The sequence below is a fragment of the Stegostoma tigrinum genome, chromosome 7 (assembly GCF_030684315.1).
Source record: "Stegostoma tigrinum isolate sSteTig4 chromosome 7, sSteTig4.hap1, whole genome shotgun sequence".
In the NCBI taxonomy this organism is placed as follows: Eukaryota; Metazoa; Chordata; class Chondrichthyes; order Orectolobiformes; family Stegostomatidae; genus Stegostoma; species Stegostoma tigrinum.
Window position 1 is genome coordinate 26,147,329 of NC_081360.1, and position 22,791 is coordinate 26,170,119.

Below are 22,791 nucleotides of genomic sequence, written 5' to 3' on the forward strand. Positions count from 1 at the left end.
TTGGTTTTGAACAGGTAGTTCAGGTCTTTTTTACAAGCAGAACGTAGGTGTTCTGTGAAGCAGTCACCCTGTCTAAGCTTCGTTACCCCACTGTCGTGTCGACCACATCTTGAGCAGCGAATGCAGTAGACTAGATTCTGGGAAGTGCGGGTGAAGTATTGCTTCACCTGGAAGGTATGTTTGAGCCCTTGGATACTGGAGAGGGAGGAGGTAAATGGGCAGGTGTTACACCTTTGCTGGTTACAGGGGAAAGTGCCGTAGGGCCGTGGGACGGGTGTTGGGGATGAAGGAAGAGTGGACCAGGGTGTCCCGGAGGGAACGGTCCCTGTGGTAGACTGACAAGAAAGGGGACATCATTTTCACCACTTCCAGCGACATGCCACAACCAGACATGTATTTCCCTCCCCTCCCTTTTCTGCCTTCCGCAGGGACTGTTTCCTCAGGGACACCCTGGTCCACTATTCCTTCGCCCCCAACACCTCCCCATGGCACCTTTCCATGTAAGGCTGCAACTGAACCCAGGTCCTGGCTCTTTGAGGTAGCAGTGCTAAGCACTTAGCTATCTCACATATTCCAAGATACAGTAAAAGTATTCAGGGATAGTAGGAACTGCAGATGCTGGAGAATCTGAGATAACAAGGGGTAGAGCTGGATGAACACAACAGAGCTAGCAGCATCAGAGGAGCAGGAAAGCTGATGTTTTTGTCCCAGACCCTTCATCAGAAATGGGGGAGGGGAAGGGGGTTCTGAACTAAATAGAGAGAGAGGGGGAGGTGGATAGAAGATGGATAGAGGAGAAGATAGGTGGAGAGGAGATAGACAGGTCAAAGAGTTGGGGATGGAGCCAGTAAAGGTGAGTGTAGTTGGGGAGGGGATAGGTCAGCCCAGGGAGGACGGACAGGTTAAGGAGGCGGGATGAGGTTAGTAGGTAGGAGATGGAGGTGGGGCTTGAGGTGGGGGAGGGGATGGTGGGAAGAAGGACAGGTTAAGGAGGCTGGGACAACCTGGGTGGTTTTGGGATGCAGTAGGGGGAGCAGAGATTTTGAAGCTTGTGAAACTCACATTGATAGGATTGGGCTGCAGGGTTCCCAGGCGGAATATGAGTTGCTGTTCCTACAACCTTTGGGTGACTTCATTGTGGCACTGCAGGAGGTCCAGGATGGACATGTCATCTGCGGAGTGGGAGGGGGAGTTGAAATGGTTTGTGACTGGGAGGTGCAGTTGTTTATTGCGAACCGAGCGGAGGTGTTCTGCAAAGTGGTCCCCAAGCCTCCACTTGGTTTCCCCGATGTGGAGGAGGCCTCAACGGGAACAGCAGATACAGTATACCACATTATCAGATGTGCAGGTGAACATCTGCTTGATATGGAAAGTCTTCGTTGGCCTGGGTTGGGGGTGTGGGGGGAGGTGTAGGGGCAGTTGTAGCATGTCCATGCGGTTGCAGGGAAAAGTGCCAGGTGTGGTGGGGCTGGAAGGGAGTATGGAGCGGACAAGGGAGTCATGGAGACAGTGGTCCCTCCGGAAAGCAGATAAGAGTTGGGAGGGAAAAATGTTTTTGGTGGTGAGTTTGGATTGCAAATGGTGGATGCATTGGAGGATGATGTGTTGGATCCGGATATTAGTGGGGTGGTACGTGAGAATGAGGGAGATTTTGTTTTGGTTGTTATTGCGGGGAGGGGGTGTGAGGGATGAGTTAAGGGAAATGTGGGAGACATGGTCGGGGGCGTTCTTGACCACTGAGGGGGAGACGTTGTGGCCCTTGAACAACGAGGACATCTGAGATGTTCGGGAGTGGAATGCCTCATCCTGGGAGCAAATGTGGTGGAGGCGAAAGAATTGGGAATAGGGAGTATTGACATGTTTTGCATGTCAATCAGACAAATCACACCTTACGTAAGTACATCAGAGCTATAGAACAGAATGCAGAATATGGTGTTACAGCTACAGAAAATTGTCAAAGAAAGATCAACTCTGTTATATGAAAGACCTGTACACAAGTCTGATAACAGAATGGAAGAAACTGTTCTTAAACCATGCATCCTGATAATGTCGGAGATAATGGGAACTGCAGATGCTGGAGAATTCCAAGATAACAAAGTGTGGAGCTGGATGAACACAGCAGGCCAAGCAGCATCTCAGGAGCACAAAAGCTGACGTTTCGGGCCTAGACCCTTCATCAGAGAGGGGGATGGGGAGAGGGAACTGGAATAAATAGGGAGAGAGGGGGAGGCGGACCAAAGATGGAGAGAAAAGAAGATAGGTGGAGAGAGTATAGGTGGGGAGGTAGGGAGGGGATAGGTCAGTCCAGGGAAGACGGACAGGTCAAGGAGGTGGGATGAGGTTAGTAGGTAGATGGCGGTGCGGCTTGGGGTGGGAGGAAGGGATGGGTGAGAGGAAGAACTGGTTAGGGAGGCAGAGACAGGTTGGACTCTGTGTTAAAGTAGCGTAACAAAGCCCTTTACTCCGTTTAATGAAGCAGCTTCTAGACCCTTTTTGTTGCTGTGCTGTCATGAAAAGCTGTTGAAGGATGGAGGTTAGTTTTTGTTTACATCTGAATGGAAAAGAAGTATTGATCAGGAAATTGCGAGGCCCTGTAATTAGGGATGGGCAGTAAATGCTGCCTGACCAGCAACACCCTCATCCTGTGAAGGAATAAAAAAAAATACCAAGAGTGAAATTTCAACCCATTAATTCTGACAGGTTTCTGTAATTGTGGGAATTTAATGGAGCTGCATGAATAAGTTTTATCATAATGCCAACTCGGAACATGACTAAACAATTTACGTTTAATTTGTTTTCACACTTTTGTTTCAGATGATTTTAAATACTCCTATGTTTCTCTGATGTGACTGTTTAAGAATTAAAGCAACGAACTGAATTATCTAATGTAAGTGCTTTGAGTAATATTATTTATTTAAAAATTAGGATTTGTAGTAAGTAACATATGAAAAATAAAGCTTAAAATTATCCTGGAAAGGATTTCTTTGAGTTAAAAAGCATTTGCTGCCGTTTACTAATAAAGAGTTCCTTTAATTTGACTCCGTCATGTGCTGGACACATGCTTTTCCTCACTGTGCTAAATCTGTTCAGTGAATAATACTTGTATTCGTATCATTGCTTTCAGATCAAAATGTCTCACAGTAACATTAGTTACTTTATAAACTTAGCTATAGTCCAGAAAAACTGCTAAATACCAATGTAATATTGTCAAAAATATCAATGGAGAATTTGAAAGAAACAACTTTAGTTTGTTGACAGTGGTGAGAATGAGACTCTAACTGTCACAGAGACTGTTAAAGAAAATAGTATAAATGCATTTGAGGGGAGTTACACAACAAATGACAGAAAAAGAGACTGTTATTCTAATATACTTAGACGAACAAAAAGGGTAGGCTGAATTGGAGCAGAAGCACCAGGTTGGATTGGGTGAATTCAAATAATATCCCATCATTCCAATGTATAACTGTGGAATTGATTAACTCCTTCGATCTTCTCCTGAGAAGTTATTTGGTTTTGAGTCACTTCAAAACTCCTTCTTACTTTCTGTCCAGTTTGTTCCTGCTCTTATTAATTTTGATGGTGTTTCACAATATAAGCTTTGATTCTTAATTGAAAAAAAAGGACCTCAAGCAAGAAGGAAAATGAAAGGAAGGTAAAGGACATTCTTAACATCAGATAAGCTTTGTTGCAATAGTTGGCATGTTATGGTAATAGAAAATGTTATTGAACCTCTGAATTACGGATGGATGTTTGTGTTTTGGCTCCTAATTTTGAGATATGGGCCTTGGTGTGCATTTAAATAAAGGATTAATTTCATAGATAATGTGCACACTAACTTTTCAAAGACCGTGCAAATTATCAGAATTAGGGGCATGTACATGATTTGTAATCGAGAGCATTACAAGGTCGCCTTCCATTGTCAGCCTTCAGTATACTTACAAAATGTTTGCCTACCATTGCATTAGTTGCTCAAGTTCTGCCCTGAATTCACACATTGATACATTCTTGCCATTATGTGCTTCACTTTGCATTATTCTTGTTTTTTTCTCCTTTTGGGTTAGAGAGGCATTTTGTTTTTCAAAATTTAAGCGTGGGGGAAATTTTCTAACTTGAATGTTCCTCAGCCCTTATCCACCTCTTATTGGCATTTGTGTCTGTTCTTAAAAATTGTAAGCCACACACTGCAGTAAACAGATTTTGCTCCAGAGAAAGTGAGATCTGTTTGAACTTGACATCCCATCTGTGAATCAATCCTGCCCCTTTTCTCCTACCACTGAAAACAGAATCCATCAGAAATAGAAACAGGACTACAATCTAAGAGGCATTTTGGATGGGGCATGGGATGTCCACAACTGTGCAAAAGTCTGAGCCCACGTGTTTCAAATGAACACTTTTAAATTTAATTTTACAACATCAAGAGCAAATGAAATCGTTTATACCTGAGGATAAAAGTACTGATTTCACATTTCAAGTGGACAGCAAAACCTCTCAAGAGTCAGAGCATTGGCTGTACAGTGTCATAGCTGTATTTCAACCCACACTCTCCTTCAGGGAGGTCTCTCCTGCACCCTAGCCTTTTGGTGTCCTAGTGAGTACAGACCCAATTAATTCATCTTCATCCTTAGGGCCACAAGGAGCGAAATCATAAATATTTGGTGTTTTTTTTGGTTTGTGGAAGCCAAAGTGTTTTTTCCATGGATTGGTTTATGCAAGGCAACAGCCGAAAGGAACTGCATGAATGTTAATGAGACCATTCTGAATCATGATTGCAGTCATTCTATAAAGATTCTCTCAGCAAAAGAAATATCTTAAACTCTCTAATAATCCATAGAGGATTTGTTTTCACAAATGCATGCCTCCCGGGCGGAACCCTGCCTGAAGTATTGATCAGGAAATTGCGAGGCCCCGTACAATATTCTCCATCTGTTAATTTCAATGAATTCCTGAAATATGCTAACAGCAGATGAGACTTTCTGACATAAATTGTATTTGAAAACTGTTACATTCTGGTGTTGACTCTCCCAGTAATACACAGTTGTTGTTAAAAGGGACTCTTAAAACATTTTAAACCGAGAAAGAAAAAAAAATTGGTACTACTCTGCCTCTAGTCAGCTACTGGGTAGAAGAACGTTATCGTCCTTGTGATACTATAGAGACAAATTACATTGATGGTTTTGATGTCAGAACTTTAGTAAAAATTTTAAACTGTTAAGTTTATTTTCATAGAATCCCTTCGGTGCAGATAGTGGCCACTTGGCCCATTGAGTCTGCTCAACCCTCCAAAATGAAGCTCACCCAGATTCACCCTCCCACCCAATCCCTCTAGCCCCTCATTTCCCATGGCTAATCCACCAAGTCTGCACTACCCTGGACGCTATGGACAATTTAGCATGGCCAATCCACCAAACTGGCGCATCTTAGACTTGAGTAGCAGAAGTCTTGAAAATTATTGAAATTCAGCATCATGAACACTTACACTGATCCAACCAAGTTATGTACTCAAGTGAAGGACTGAAATAGACAAATGTGAAGAGTAAAATTTGGGATAAAAAGTGGTGAGTTTGTTCACCCAAAAGTTAGTCCAGATTTGTAATAATCCGCCAGGGTATGTATTCGAACCAAGAGCGTAAACAAATGTGTCGTTGATGATCGAACATGTTGAAGGATATAGTGGGAAGATGAATGAAGCACTGAAAAAGGAATGGGAATTTTGAGCTGAGCAGCTATTTCCTATTACTTTGTCAAGGTTTGAAACAAGGGGACCAGAGTATGTCTTGTTGCAACTTATGAAAAGATTTGAAATATATGTTGATACAGATTTCTGCACTCTGTCCACTAGAACTGGCACAATTGACACTGTTAAGGCAAAGGGAACACTTCGAATATGGCAAGGAAGCTAGACTTGACAAAACTAACAGAAGACGAAGCCCAACATGTCTTACATGTTGTTCAACGAGATCTGAATCTACGCAAGACAGAAGAAGACAGACTTGGGTAAGCACTGTAAAGCAAATTAAAAGAGAGAAACCAATCTGAAGGAACATAAGGTTGGACTTGGTGCTGACTGAGGGGACCAAGAGAGAAACTGACCCCTTTTATACACCAGAAAGGTTGGGTTTTTAAATCCTTTAATTCTGAAAAGAAGGACCAACTGAGATAGAAAAGATGGCCTGCAGACTTGATGTCATGAGGAAAACATTGTTGGGAGTAGAAAAGTGAAATTTTGTAAGTGGCACTGGGTTGGGAATGAGAAACCTTGAGAATGGTGCATTTCTAGTGAACAAGAACCAGTTCTCGAGTATGAATTTTAAATATTTCCCCAGTGGTTCTCCAGTCTCACCATAAGTTGGCAGCTTCCTTACACTGTTCTGTCATTTAAAGTACCTGTAAAATTTATGTGCTCAACTGATCACAGTGTGTATTCAATCCAGTTTAATGTGTACCTCATTTTCAATTTGTCATGTTCACAGCACCCAAAACCCAAAGTTTCCTTGTTCCTGGTTACATTTGAGGTCAGGATCGGATTTACCTGTGAATCATTCTATGTGAACTTGGTAACCCCTCCTAATTGTCGTTTAAATCTCACAAAGGAAAAACAGATTACTTGAGCAAACCACTAAAATGAAACATTTGGAATCATACCATTAGGAAGAGGGGAAAGAATTAGAAGAATAAAATCGTTCAGAGTTGTTGTACCATTTAATCTAAAGAACCTTTACTTGGGAAGATTTGCTCAAAATGAGCTGTATTGCCATTTAGATTTAATCTTCCTAGTTTTTTATTCAATGAAACACTGGGGTACAAAAAGAAGATCTAATGCTGGTTCTTTTTGCTGTACATTTATCGAATTGTTCTTTAAGAGTAGAATCTTATCAATGTTTGATTTCAGCAAAGGCAAGCACCACTTGATCAACACGAGCCCACTCACTGATGCTCAGTTTAGGTTCTGTCTAGACCTTTGAGCTCCAAAGCTCATTACTGCTTGGTCCAACATTGGACAAAAGAGCTGAATTGCCGAGGTATCACTACATATGACACTAAGACAACATATGAATAAGGGTAGCATCAAGGAAACCGGGCAAAGCTAAAGTGAAAGAAAGCCAAGTGGAAAGCTGTCCACTTGTTGGAGTCAAACGTAGCAGAAAGGAAGGTGGTCGTGGTGGTTAGGGATATGCTGCCCTATCTTCAGCCTCCCTAATCCTAAATGACTGGAAGTGGTCGCCCTTTTCTCTTCAAGTCAGATCAGCTCCTGAACTGGTCCTACCTCACTTCCACAGTTGCTGCTGTTATTTGGTTGACAAAAGCAACTTCTGCCCAATTAAAACACTTACATCCAGAAATTACTTTGGATATATGCTTTATCATTGGACTATAAGTGTAATTGGGAGTCTTCTTAATACATGTCCCTAACTGGAATGTAAAAACCTCACCCGAGGCATAGAATTCGATTTGTCGTATGCCATGCCTGGAAGTGGAACTGAAGGTTTGTGTTTCTTCCCATTTCTTGCATGATTACAATTAATATTTGAAGTGCAGAGGAGACGTGTGTGATTCCAGAATGGAGGGGACGATTCAGCGATGTAACTTACCATCAGCTGACAACAGCACAGTATGGATGGATCATAATAGACTTCCACTTCCATATAGGGAAGCTCTGAAACAAAAATGTTCCTGCACAAAATCATTGCCATTACATGAGGCTCAAGGAGAGCACAAAGTTGGCTTGGATATTTGTTTTATTTTTCAAATTTAAGTTTCCCTGATAGATATTGCAGAACACATTGGTTTTACTTTATTCATGTGGCCAACATGTTTGTTCCTTAACGCAAGCTTGGATACCTCATGATTGTCATATATTGATGGTTAGAGAGTGGCTAGGATTTCTTTAGTGTTGAAGAAACAATTTATCTTATTCACTCTTTATTGAATGGTCAGATTAGTGTCCAATCTCGTACTTACCACACTGCAGGCTGAATATGCAAGCTCAGCTGACCGTATTTTCTATGCATTGTATAGGACATTGTCTCAGATCACTCTCGGCTGAAACAAATGCAATGTTATAGCTAAACCCAAAACCTCAAAACTAATGAGGAAATAAAGTATGCCCTTGGCATGGCCAATCTCTGAAGAAAGTAAAATTGGAAGAAAAGTATTTTGTGAGCTTCCTACCTGTCCATTGGATATTGAGAAGTTTGGATCTTTTAATAGGATTCATGGACAATAATTACCAGAAATATAGATGAAATTTTTCCAGGGAGCTGATCTATTAGATGTCTAGATTTCCAAAGATAACAATCATTATGTGAACAAAAATATCATAGATTTTATCAAATAGTGTAAAAGTTTGCAGAACCTCAATTTGGAGATTCCTTATTCAGTATTGCATGTGGACAAACTCTGTATCTTAATTGTGGCTTTATTCTTGAAGGGAAATTTCCTTTTGGAGTGGATGTACTTGCCTCAAAAACAATTCTGGGGATGCAGTCACAGTCATTTATAGCAGACTTGGTGGCACAAATGGGACATCCCACAGTGGCAACAAGGATGGGACACTTCATGACTACAATGTTTCGAGCTCATCCAGATGCCAGTGCATGTACAAAGGAACAGTTACAGACAGAAGGGATGAGAATGAGAGCACTTTGCACAGTTCCAATTACTGCAACAGATGACAGTACTGAAGCTGCAATAGCAGATGAATGAAGGCCAGGAATGCATAAGGAATGGTTAACACTTGATCTGACTTAAAATTTTATCATGTGATTAACTGCGCCAAACAGATGGGCATGACACAGAGAATCTGGAAGGAGGAGATTATGATGATGGCTGTTGTGAAGGGATCATACTAGTCACAAAAAGATTGAGTTCGGTGGCAACTGTATTCTTTGTGGATTAATTTAACTGTGTAGAGTCAGACAGTGGTTGCACATCGGCAATATATGCAACACATCCAAGGTTCAGACAGGAGTGAGAATTTCAGAGGTGTTAACACATTGAAGCTTATTAAAACAGTATGGATCCCATGTAAAATAAACGAACTAAACCACTTTATTAGTTCTGATGTAGTCTCTAGAGAGATACATTTTCTGTTAAGTAAGGCTTCCATGAAGAATGTGCAAATAACACTGGACGTGGAGCAGAAAGTTAGTTGAACTGCAGCTTACCCATTAGCATGTCAGTATATTCCTCTAACAAAAATTTTATGTTTGCCATCAGAATGTTGTTTAAGAATTAATAGCATTACATGATTAAAAGCAGAGAGGGATAAAACAAATTGTCTTCAAGCTGCACAGACAATCCACTCGGCCTCTTGTCAAAAATTTGAAATCCTGCTAAAGGACGCTGTCATTGCTGAGGAATGTACAAGGCTTGTGAACACGACGAGTACAGAATGTGAACAAAAACAGAAGTTGCTGGAAAAGCTCAGCAGATCTGGCAGCATTCGTGAAGAAAAATCTGAGTTAACGTATCGGGTCTGATTTTGTTCCTGATTTACGGCATCTGCATTTCTTTCGGTTTTTACAGAATGTTAATTTTGTATTAAATAGCAGAGGCCATTGTCACATCCTGTTGTAACCTTCTGTTGGCATATGACTTCAGTGAAGTTGTTGCCATGATTGTATAAAACACAGAAATATTTTGATTAACACTTCATACTAACGGCAAGCATATTTCCTTTTATTCCCGTGTGGTATGTGGATGTTGCTGGCTGGCTAGCATTTATTGCCCATCCCTGGTTACTCTTGAGAAATGGTGGTAAACTGCCTTCTTGAACCATTGCAGCATATGTTTGGTAGGTAGATCCACAATGCTCCTTAACTGGGGGGAGTTTAGTCATGCTGTAGTAATAAATGACAAGGACAAAGGGTTGACAGTAGATGAAGTCATGGAGAACTGATAAAGACTAGACTTGATGCACCAGCTAAGTTTCTGACTGGGATGGAGGGAAGTTGCTAATGATAAGCTTTAGGACCTTCAGCAGTGGACTCTGTGAGGTATCGTGCAGTGATAGATGAAATGTTGCATAAAATTTTAACAGATCAACCAAGTTGCAGATTGACAAGGGCACTAACACAAGGTCAGAAGTCACACAACATCAGGTTGTAATTCAACAGGTTTATTTAAAATCACGAACTTTCAGAGTGCTCCTCCTTCATCAGGTGAAGACGAAGGAACAATGTTACAAAAGCTTGTGATTTCAAATAAACCTGTTGGACTATAACCAGGTGTTGTGTGACTTCTGTCTTTGTCAACCCCAGTCTAACACCGGCATCTCTACATCATGGCTACACCACACAGGCAGTTCATCCAATGACATTGCTTCACCTGGTTGGAAGGTATTTCCCTATCAATTGGCCTGTTGACAGAAATCCTGAATTGCCTTCTGTCCTCCCTCGCCTAATAGGAGACTACAATTAATGCCACTTTTTCTGCATATTTGAATATTTCACCTGTTCTGATTGTACATGTAAGAGGTCTTGTGCTAATTGACATGGAAGTCATTGAAGTGGCAGTCAAAATCATAGTTTAAGTAGGTTATACAACAAAGTTGTGACTACAAAACAGTCAGAAGAGAGGGCTAGAAGCAAAAGTCTTCATGTCTGATACTTTGGTACCATTCGGTAAGCTAGATTGTAAATTAATGAGAAGGCAAGGGATATCAATGGCTTAGTAGTTTTATTGCTCTACTATTAATTGAGAAACTCAGCTAATGTTCTGACGACCCAGGTTCGAATTCTACCACAGCAGATGGTGGGATTCGATTTGATTCAAATTAGTGAAATTCTAGATTTCCTATTTTTCAAACATTAATTTCACTGTAGCAAAACCTATTCTTAACATTATGCACTGATACTTATTTTTTGAATGTCCACTACACCACAAGAAGCAATGACATCTGTAACACCAAACGGGCAAATTTCTTGTATAGATTATTCCTTTGAAGTATATGACATATAACCCCATTACCACTGCTTCCACAAGAACCTGTGTTTCACAGCTAAGATAATAAAATGTGAGGCTGGATGAACACAGCAGGCCAAGCAGCATCTCAGGAGCACAAAAGCTGACGTTTCGGGCCTAGACCCTTCATCAGAGACTGCTTTTAACAACCCTTTTTATTTTCATAGTTTCCCAGGCTAAAGGGGTAACATTTTCAAATTTTCCTCACTAAAAATATTATGAAACTTGCTGCACTTGAATATCCCAGAAGCATTGTTAAAAAGTAAACCATTTCTTTATTTGAAAACAAAAATACATATTTCACCATATTTAATGTTTTTAATGTTTTATTTTCCCTCAAGTTGTCCTCAGCTTTAGACTGTTTCATGAACCATGTTTTGATACATCGAAATGTTTTGAGTGTGTAACCAGTACAACTGGTCAATTAAGTTTCACAACAGCTATGTTGTTTCTTTAGACATGACCTAACTTTTCTTTGATGATGTTGCATGATTAACTCAGATGGAAGTTACATTCTCAAAGTAGAATCACTGATTCAAAATGACTCCAGACCCTATCTGCATAATATCTCAAAAGCTCCTAAATTTGACTTACAATCTAAAACTCTAGCATCATTGTATTATAGCACCTTTCTCAAATTACATTGTATCACCCATAAGAAATCATGAATGTGCATCACAAGGATGGCTGAAATTTCCTTATAAGACACTAATAAAATATTTCAGGATCTTCATTTCGTTGACTACAGCTTATTTTGAACAAATCAGATCTCACTGAAAAATACCAAATTCTCAAGACATCACTGAGGCCATAAATGCATTTGTTTTGTTTTTGTAGTTCCCCGGCTTGATTGCTTGTCTCTTGATAGGTTTTTCAAAACACTTGCCCCTGAATTTTATTGCTGTGCAAAATGTGGTATTCGTGCCATTTGATATATTCTGCCGTGCATTTATGGTCAAAACTATAAGATAACTCTTAGAATTATTTTACCCACTAGAGATTCCATTCTGACTCCTGTATTGTGTAAGCACTCTTCAAATATGGGCAACTAACCTTGTTTTAGGCTTAAACGTCTCAGTTGCAAGAATCTTTTGTGCATAAATCCAACAAAGGTTGGCTATCACTGATCTGGCACATGAGAATAAATTCCAAGTTCTCTTAAGTTAGCTAATTCCTTTTGTTTTGCCTATTTTTTTCAAAAAAATATAATTCTTAGGTTGTGGACAGCGTTGGCTGGATCTGCATTCATTGCCCATCCCTAATTGCCAACATGGCAATTGAGTGTCAACCACATCATTGTGGGTCTGGAGTCACATGTAGGCGAGACCAGGTACAATGTCAAATTTCCTATGAAGCAGAGTTGCAGGACATGACCTATCCACAATGAATTGAATGGCAATATAGTTCCCAAGTTAGGATGTTCTATGACTTGCAGGTGTTGATATTCCTATGAATTTACTGCCTTTGTTCTTCTAGATGGTAGTGGTCTCAGGTTTGAAAGGTCTTTTTCAAGGAAGGATGACATGTAGCTGCAGTACATTTAATAGGTTGTATATACTGCGCACCAATGGTACTTATGACAAGCTGACTAACTGAGATGATTTATTTGTCACAGGCGTTCAATTTATGTGACTTATTTTTAAGAGATACTCGCCGGCAACTTCAAGTAAACGCCCAAAGTTTTGTCATTTCCCTCTTTGATTTAATATCATGCAAAATTCTCAATATTATTTACAGAGAAAGAGCCAAAAGAAGTCTCTTCTCAAAATTCTGTTATGGAGCAATTGTGAGAGATGAACAGGAGTGGCACAGTGGCTGAGTGGCTAACACTGTTGGCTTAGAGGGCCAGGGACCTGAGTTCAATCCCATCCTTGAGTGGCTGTTAGTATGGAGTTTGAACATTACTCTTGCATCTGCTTGGGTTTCCTCCAGGTGCTTCGGTTTCCTGCCACACTCGAAAAGATGTGCTGGGTAGGTGGATTGGCCATGCTAAATCTTCCGATTGTGTCCAGGGATGTGCAAGTTAGGTGGATTAGCCATGGGAAATGCAGGGTTACAGGGATTGGGTCTGGGTACCATGCTCATGGGAGGGTCAATGTGGACTTGCTGAGTAGCCTGCTTCCACACTGTAAGGATTCTATGAAACTAGAAATTGATCCAGCCTTTTTTTGGGGGGGGGTGAGTTATTCACTACCTGCAACTTTCCTACAAGAGCTAAGATTAAAGGGAGAAATAGATAAATTTTGTGAACACACCTCATCTGAATGATTTTCAATTTGATGCAGCATTTGTGGCATTACTGTTTTCTCCTAAACTTGCGATTGAGCTCTCAGCACAGCAGCATTAATTGAGAACCAAGTATTGACAGCAAGCTATGCCTTGGAAGAACATGGAAAAAAGTTGCTGAGAACTTAATTCCTGCAAAATGGAAATTAGAGCAAACAGAAGGACCTGTGGTAACAGATACAACGTTAGAGGCATTACGGATGCGGGAAATACATATGTTTGAGGGGTATTCATAGAACCTCAAGGTCCAGACTCAGAATGACACAGTATTATGCTCTCCATAGACACTAATAAAGTGTAAAATAATTTCAAACTTCTGATAATAGCTGAAAGGATAATAAAATGAGATTTTTATTCATGAGATGTTTACTATAACTGATGAAATGCACTATTGACTAACCACTAGATGTGAAGAGAACATATACTTCAAAACACAAAGCAGAACATTCCACCATTTTTTTTAACAGAACCAAGTTCAGGGTGTTTCTTAGCTCCCGAGGGTTTACTTTCTGCAATGCAGCATCTGGTGAGTGGTGCCTCAGTTTTTTTGCCTCTGTCTCACTGCCGAATTGGAAGTTTAAATGAAGGTCACAAGATCTAAACTTACTGCTATGTTGGCTCATGCATCTTCTTTCATAGCAATGGATGTCGGGGCTCAACAGGGCATGGAAACCCTGCCTTCTAACAGATGAATGATATTGTTAAGGTGCTTCTCCAAGAACATGGTATGGCTATGGCTCAACAAGAACCTTGTTGAGCTACCTCAAGTTGATAGCGTTACTCTGCCATCATTGCCACCCCATTACTGCCCTTGTTAATGCCTATTAATCAGTCAGCTCAGACTGCTGCCACCCTTGCTGAGGTGATGCCGTGGGCATTTTGGCCCTCTGGGTCCGAAGCAGCTTCTGGTTGTCCTCCAGCATTACCTGTCGTCTCCACAAGTGAAAGGTAACAGCCTTCCGCCACCCATGTTTAAGCCATTGGGGTGGCATTGTGTGTGATCAGTCGGCCAGGGCATTCGTAAGGCAGGCACTGAGGAGATGTAAAAGGGTGAGTAGTTCACTTTTGTTTCCATAATTGGTATGTCATTGGATAGAGGTGCAATGGACTTGTTTTTCTAATGTTGGTGGCTTTCAGTGCTGGAACTTGAACAAGAGAACACTGTGATGGAGTGCTGCAGATGAATGACAAAGTGAATACAATGAGGAAATGGTGGTGAATAGTTTATCTCAGGAAACCAGAGACTGAACAGAGTACGCATGAACAGCCTGCCTGGAATAAAATAGTTTCAGATGCATGCCTTCTCTTTCCCCTTCAGCCTTTCCACAGAGCATCCCCTTTCTCACCCTATGCCCCATTGCCCTGTGCTTCATTGCAGACCCAAATGCCTCTGCCACTGGAGCCTCCATTCCTGCTATAACAAGGTGTAGAGCTGGATGAACACAGCAGGCCAAGCCGCATCATAGGAGCAGGAAAGCTGATGTTTCGGGTCCTGACCCTTCCATTCCTGCTACAGCCTTTGTCTGGGCAGTTAGCCAAATCCTCTGCGTTTCCTGTAAGGGTGTGGCAACATTTGCTGGCTAATCTATGAACTTGTGGCAGCACCTCCTAAAACACTGCAATGTTCTTCTGGAAACTTTGAGGTTAATCTCAATCACCCAAGCTGCAAGTCAGTTGCCAATGACACTTAGGGAAGAAAATCTGTCATCCTTGCCTAGTCCGGCCTAAATATGATTCCAGACCTGCTCTAATGTGGATGACCGTGTGAAATAGATAAGGAAGCCACTCCATTCAAGGGTAGTTACGGATGGGTAACAAAGGCCGGCCTTGTTAGTCATGTCCACATCCCATGAAAGGGTAATTAATAGACAAAAAAAACCCCTGAACCATATTGAATGGGTTCGGAGCTGAATGCATGCTATTTGAGAGTGGGTAAAGATTTCGACAGCATTTTGTCAACCCGACTGAAGCAGCTGTTTGACATCACGATGTAGCTTGTTGGGAAGTTTCTGGCACACAGCACAGTATGTCTGCGCGCGCGGCCTTCCCCCTACAGGCTGCGTTGGACGTTGTCAGAACTGCTGCATGAGCCATTTGCAGGGCCCTTGGCTTCCAGAGGTGCTGAAGAGCCAACTGTATTTGTCGAACAGAAACAGCCACACGACACAAGTGCGTAATTCTTGCTGGAGATTCACTGGAGACACGATGAAGGGAGATCAAGAATATACCTAACATCAGGCACTGTGTGAGTGCTGCTATCATTCTTTTATTGGAAGAATATGTTTGAAATTTTCAGTGTTCTCGTTTCAACCACTGGAGTTACCCCACAATTTTGAAATGGATTTAAAATGCCATTTTCTTGGCCAAACCTGCTGGAATGAGATTATGCAGAAGCTCATTCAACATAATTCAGCCAGAAGGGAGAAAAAAAATCTTTTGCTTGTGGCTGTTTTATTTTTGTAGTTGCCCATAAGCCATTCTGCTTCAATGAGATGACATATGATAGTCATTCAGCAATCTGGGCAGTGCAGTGTTTAGTAAAACTTACATCCCCGTTGATCAGAACCACCCACTGAGCAAATAAAATTCCCTCAGTTTATACTTGAAGTAGGCACAAGCTGTTCCTGTGACTAAAATGTTCCAGACTAAAGTTTCAATTTTCTTATTGTTAAAAATTCAACAAATTCATAATAGACAATAATCAATCCATCGAATAATTCTCAGGTGTCATTTGGCGTAACAAAAGTACAGTACGTAGTTGCGGTGAATTCTTGGCTCTTGTTCACTTTTTTTTTGCAACAAAGTACTTAGGAAAGGGTTACACTGAATATTTAGCTAGGAAAGCAGCCGTTTCTTATCAGCTTGGCTCAGTCATTGGCATTACAATATATGAGTCAGAAATGCACAGGGCTAAACTGGACATGGGTGGGATGTCATTACGGTGGAAATATATTTACTGATCATTGTCCTATTGAAGCCAATGTAAGTGAATATTGGCTGGAGCATTGAACAAACAACCAATGTACTAAAGTCTGTGGTGCAGGTAATGCAGACACTTCAGCAAGAGTGCTGCATTATTTGAAGTTGTAAATGAGAAAGTAAAATAAATGGTGATAAACTCACAACCTAGTAGATTTTCAGGCATCTGCACCTTGGTGCTACAGAACAGACTGTGGTCTTGTCACTTTAACGCCAAAGAATTGGCACTTTGAATTCTAAAATTAGTTCAGATGCTAGCTGACACCAGAAGAACCCGGTGATTTTAATTCCTCGGTGGCTGACCAGGTGATCTCGCCTTTGAGGGACATACCAGCCTTGTCTTTTAGGGTTGGCCATACATATCAGTCTACCCCAGAAGATGTCACACTCCCCTTCTTTCTGTGCCACCTAATTGACATAATATGCCCAGTTCTCCCCTTCTGTGCCATCTTTGGGCTCTGGCCTCCCTTGCCCTCCAGTAACTGAGATGCTAAGTATTGAGCAGAAGGTGGAGGAGGGCATGCAGTAGAAGTCCATAACCCCACTTAGGGTCTCCCACTTCTACCTCAGCGAGAGACAGTGACATGTCTCAACAAGGTAGTAGAGTCTAAACTGTAAAAATAATTAGCAGGTCATCAATGGAAAGCAGCAAGAAAATTATAGGAGAGTGAGCATAAATGAAATGAGAAGGAGTCTGACCAGTGTAAAATGAAAGGAAACTTTGCAAGGAAAATGTATCGAAGAACTTTAGGTGATACTTAAAAATGATGATGACCTGGCTATAGTCTAGGTACAATCCAACAAGTTGAGCAACCTAAAGCCAGGATGCTTTAGATGACAAAGAAGGCAAAAAATGTGATGAAACAAAAAAAGGGAGTTTTCAAATGAGAATCAGACCAAATACAATATGTTCAGAGGCAAAGGGAAGAAAAAAATAAGACCTACAAAGAAAGGTTATGAGCCCAGAAGGGCAGTGAAGGTAAAAAGTAACCCAAAAATTTTCCAAGTATCAGATAGGAAGTAAGAAGTGGAGTAGAGTCTACTGAGGACAAATAAAGCAACGTTCACACAGACACAGGGCAATGCTAGAATACTTAATAAATAGAGTTTATAAAGGAAGGAGGTGCTGACAAAATATCGGGAGATGCAAAAGTGGTAGAGGCCATGGATTATGTGAAAGCTGATATTCAGAATACACAGGGGAGGTTGGATATGCTTAGAATCAATAAATCGTCTGGTCTGTTTGAGCCAGGTTGCTGAAAGGAGTTGGAGTGGAAAGAATGGAAGGGCTAGCCATAATCTTCTAATTGCCGTAGATACAGAGAAGATGTCAGACGGCCAGAAAATGTGACACAATTATTTAAGAAAAAAATGCAAGGACATTCCTCGTAATTCAGGATGCCCAATGGTTAGTAATGTTTCACAAACTAATCGGGGGGAAAAGGTTAACAGACAGTTGGAGAGATTTGAATTATTTAGGGAGTATGGCAGAGATTGTTAACAAGCAGATCACATTTGACGAATCTAATATAGTATGAGCAAAGGTTGATGAAGGAAGCACGGTGAATATTGCCTGTATGGCTTTTAAGAAAAGGTTCAACAAGATGTCACTGAGAAGGCTGATGGTGTGTGGCTTGGGGGAGAACCTATAGATGTTCCCATGCATCTGCCTCCCTTATCGCTCAAGGTGAGAAAGATTATGGGTTTGGAGGTGCTGCCAAAGGTTCCTTGGTGAACTGCTGAAGTGCATCTTGTATGTGGTGCAAACTTCACATAGCCACAGTGCTTATGTGATTGGTCTAATTAAATTTCGAATCAATTTTACCCCTGGGATATTGATGGTGGGGAAAATCAGTGAAGGTAATACCATTGATTGGCAAGGTGAGATGGTTAGAATTTTTTCTTATTGAAGATGGTCATTGCTGGGCATTTAATGTCCTATGTTACTTGTCACTTAACAGCCCAAGGACAAATTATGTCTTAACTCCTGCAGCATTCTGGGACAGTATGTTTCAGTATCTGAGCAGCCATGAATAGAACTGAATAATGTGCAATCGTCAAACAATTATCTGATCTCATGTTAGATGAATGGCCATTGATGAAGCAGTTAAAGATGGTAGCATCTAGGACACTACATTGAGAAACTGTTACAATGATGTCCTGGTATTGGCATGACCCACCTCCAGCCACCATAAACTCTGGGGTATGAGTGCAGCCGGTGGAAACTTTTCTCCCAATTTGTCCATTAATACCACATTTGGTTACATGTTACCTTGATGTTAAAGGCAGTCATTGTCACTTCACCTCTGGAACATGGTTCTTTTGTCCATGTTGAAAGCAAAGCTACAAAGTGGCCACAAGATACATGGCTCTGCCAGAATCCAGACTGAGCATCAGTGAGCGGGTTTTTGTGGTGTAAATGCCATTTGATAACATTATTTTTGAAACATTTCATCTGATAGTTGAGAATAGACTGATGGAGTGGTATTTGACCAGACTGGATTGGCCTTCCCTTTTGTATACCAGACTTAACGTGGGCAGCTTTTCATGCTCTTAAGTAGATGCCAGTAATATTATATGGAGCGAGTCAAATTGTTTGAACACTGCTGTCCATGTTAATGAGCATTTAATGAGAGGCTGAAATGAACCATCATCTTCAAAGTTTCTAGAAACAATTATTTGGAATTGAATTAGCTATTACACGGAAATGTGTATTGAACAGGAAATGCCAGTGTGGATTTCTAAAGGAGAACTTGTGTTTGACTAATTTGTATGAATACTTTTGAAGAAGTAACAGAAAGAGATGATGGAGATAATGCTGCTGATGTAGTGTACGTGGACTTTCAAAAGACATTCGATACAGGGCCACATAACAGACTTGTGAGAAATGTTATACATCATGCATTATCAGAAACAGTTACAACATAAATACAACCTTAATTGAGCAAAAGGAAACAGAGAGTAGAGGTTACTAGTTAATTTTGGGCTGGAAAATTTGTAGTAGAGTTCTCCAGGAATCATTATTGGGACCATTTGTCCCTCATATGCATTAATGATCTTGATCTTGGAGTTCAGGGACAGTTTCAAACATTGTGAATGGAACAAAATTTTAAACATTGTCCTCATAGTTTGCAATGTAGAACTCCTGTAAGATGCAAACAAATTGATGGGGTGAAAAAAGGTTGCAGGTGAAGATCAATGCAGAGAAGTGTGGGGTAATGCATTTTGGTAAGAACATGGAGAGCCAACATATGACAGGGGATACAATACTTAAGGGGGTGCAGGAGCAGAGGGACCTGTGTGTGTCCCTGCATATAGAAAACTAAATATGGTAAGATAGGTAGAAAGAACAACCAATAAAGCATGCAAAATTCTGGGCATTATTAATGGTGGTACACAGTACCAGAGCAAGGACTTGATGTCAGATTTCTATAGGACACTTGTTGGAATTCAGCTTGTGATTTTTTTTGTGTAATTCCATGTGCCATTCCATTGGAAGGATGTGAATACATTGGAGCAAGTGCGAAAGAGACTTGCAAAAATAGCTCCCAGAACGAGAAACTTAGAGAGGAGACTTAGAAACTTAGAAAGGAGAAATTTGGTCTGTTCTCTTTGGAAAAGAAGGCGGAGAGGTGATCTGATGGAGGTTTTTAAAATCATAGGGGATTTTTACAAAGTAAATAGAGAGAAACTATCCCCCTCATGAAGGCTCGAGAACAAGTCGGCATTGATATAAAGTGATTTTCAAATGTAGCAAATGTGAGGGCTCTGGGTCTGGAATGTACTGTCTGGAAGTGAATGGAGGCTGAGTCAACTCAGATAGTCACTACATAATTAACTGAAAGAAAACAATGTGCTCGGTTATAGTGAAAAGGAAGGAAAATGGTACCATGTCAATATGTTTGTTTGAGAGATGATGGACCAAATGGCCTCCTGTGCTGTAATAAATCTGTGATTCTCTTTCAGTCTCGACTTTTCAACCAACATGCTGGGCTCTGCCATCACTAAGGATAAGGGCATTTTTGAGCCTCGGCTTCTGATTTGTTATCTTAATATCATTCATGAATGGAAGTGGCATGACTTCAGAGATTTGATCCAATCCCTTGCTTGTGAAATTGGTTCATCCTGAAGTTACGGTTAATACTGTCTGTTTAGTATGCACATGAAAATAATAATAAATTATATGTGGAAGTATAAGAATGTATCGAACAAGAAAAATCAAATTTGGATGATAAATCCCTTCCCACAGACAACGGATCACAAGGAGTTTTTGCCTCAGGGCACTACAGTCACATGGAGACCAACTGTTTTTCCTCGCAATTTTGGATGATCTTTTAATTCAACAACTTTCCAATGCTACTGATTTCACTTCCTGATATTATTTTTGCTACACTTTTTGAGGTAAAATTAAGCTAGAAAATCATGTCTTTAGGATACAAGTCATGAGGCTGAGCAAATATCGCATGACAGTGACTGGCTATGGTTTCTTAATTCATGATTTTCTTGTCTTATCGAAACAGCAACTGCTTTATACACAGTCTACAAAGCCAGTCTGTGCCCTTCAATGATATTTATAGATCAAAACATCAGCCTCTGTGTAAGTTCCGTTGGGCTAAATTTTTGGGACATTTGCAAACCGAATTGGAGGCTTTGGGAAGGGGCTACAAATACTAGCGCTGATCAGCCTATCATTTTCAGGACCCTATTAGAATTGAAGGGGGGAATTTTGAAGAAGGTGTCTAAATTTTTACTGACTGCCTGTTACAGGCAAAGGGATATGGGTGAATCATAGAATTCCTACAGTGTGGAAACAGGCCCTTCAGCCCAACAAGTCCACACCAACCCTCAGAGCATCCCACCCCGACCCATCCCCCTATAACCCACCTGTCCCTGAACACTACAGGCAATTTAACTGTGATAATGGGAACTGCAGATGCTGAAGAATCCAAGATAATGAAATGTGAAGCTGGATGAACACAGCAGGCCAAGCAGCGTCTCAAGAGCACAAAAGCTGACGTTTCGGGCCTAGACCCAATTTAACCTAGCCAGTCCACCTAACCTGCACATCTTTGGAACGTGGGAGGAAACTAGAGCACCCAGAGGATACCCACGCAGACACGGGGAGAATATGAAACTCCACACATACAGCCACCCGAGGGTAGAATTGAACCCAGGTCGTTGGCGCTATGAGGCAGCAGTGCTAACCACTGAGCCACTGTGCTGCCACATTGGAGATGTGGCTGGGACATAGTTTATAGGCTCCTTAACAATAGTTACAGTGTAAGACAGTACATAAGGAATAAACAAATGGGACTTGTTAAGGTGCTCCAATGACCATGGCTGACTATAATCAGTATGTAGGTTAGGTGAATAAAATCAGCAAAAGTAGCTTGGAAATAGTGTTAATTGAGTAGGTACGGAACAGTTTCCTGGAACATCAAAGACTTGATGTGGCATCTTATCAAATGCCTTTTGGAAATCCAAGTATGCCACACCTGTAGGGTGAACCAAAGTTCTTTGTTGCCTGCTAGGTCCTCAAAGAATTCCAAAAAAAAATTTACATAAAATCACATAACTTGTACAGCACAAAGGGAGGCCATCAGTGGGGCAGGCTGGAGCAGGTAGTTGGCTGGCTGTTGCTCAGTTTTTTTCGAGTGGAAATCAAACATCATAGCATTCAGCCGGTCTCCCATGGTTATTCTAACACAGGTTTGCAGTGCTTGTTCAATATGCTGCAATACACTGCAGCAGTTCAAGAAGGCAATCCACTTCTATCTTCTGAAGGGCAGCTATGTATAGGCAATGAATCTAGTCCAGCCAACAATTCCCACATCTCATGAACAGATTTTATAAAAGGAAACACTGGATCGTAAATGTATAGTCTAAAACTGCAGCATCGTCTTGCAACTATCACAGCATTATATTTGGGCTTTTGAAGCAAAAAAATAAGTTCTTAAAATGCATCTTATTTCTATGACTATTATGATCTTACATTTTAAACATTCCATTATACATTTTAATGACTATGAAAGGACTGTTACCAAAGTGGGAATGTTTCAAAGAAAGGTGGTACTGAAGTCAGATAAATCCAAACAGAAAACATTTGGAGTTAGGCACAAAATGTATAACTTATAACTTGTTGTGTCATTTGTATAATATTGATAGATTATATATTTTATAATGTTGAGAGTTCATGGATGTAAGCTCTTAGAACAGGTGGATGTTTCTGTCTTATTTCTTGTTCTATTGGCTTCAGCATCTGGATCTAACTATTGCAAAAACTGGTATACATATTGCACTTCATACATAAAGATAGTTATAACTAATTTTCACTGCGTTGTACATATTGGGTGCATACCTTAGACAGTTTGAGAGGTCAATGAATCTTATTGGACTTCAAATCTGAATTCCTAAACAGTCCAATCAATGCACACATTTCTACATTTTCTCCTATAATTTTTACATTCCCTAAATTTAAGGAAATAAATTTGCAATTTGCTGCCATCTGTAATATGTTATTTTTATGGCAAACACAAGAATGTAAATTTTACATAACTGCAGTGC

General features: G+C 40.7%; 1 protein-coding gene across 2 annotated transcripts in view; it reads left to right on the forward strand.

The window, feature by feature from the left end:
* The window catches only part of mlphb (melanophilin b), a 120,627-nt gene that overhangs the window by 11,611 nt on the left and 86,225 nt on the right, over positions 1-22,791 (forward strand). For both annotated transcript variants that reach the window (XM_059647120.1, XM_059647121.1), the window contains exons 2-3: positions 2,815-2,887; positions 5,840-5,994. In XM_059647120.1, the coding sequence (XP_059503103.1) occupies positions 5,885-5,994 (110 nt within the window). In that variant the 5' untranslated portion in view covers positions 2,815-2,887; positions 5,840-5,884. The remainder of the gene's footprint in view (positions 1-2,814; positions 2,888-5,839; positions 5,995-22,791) is intronic.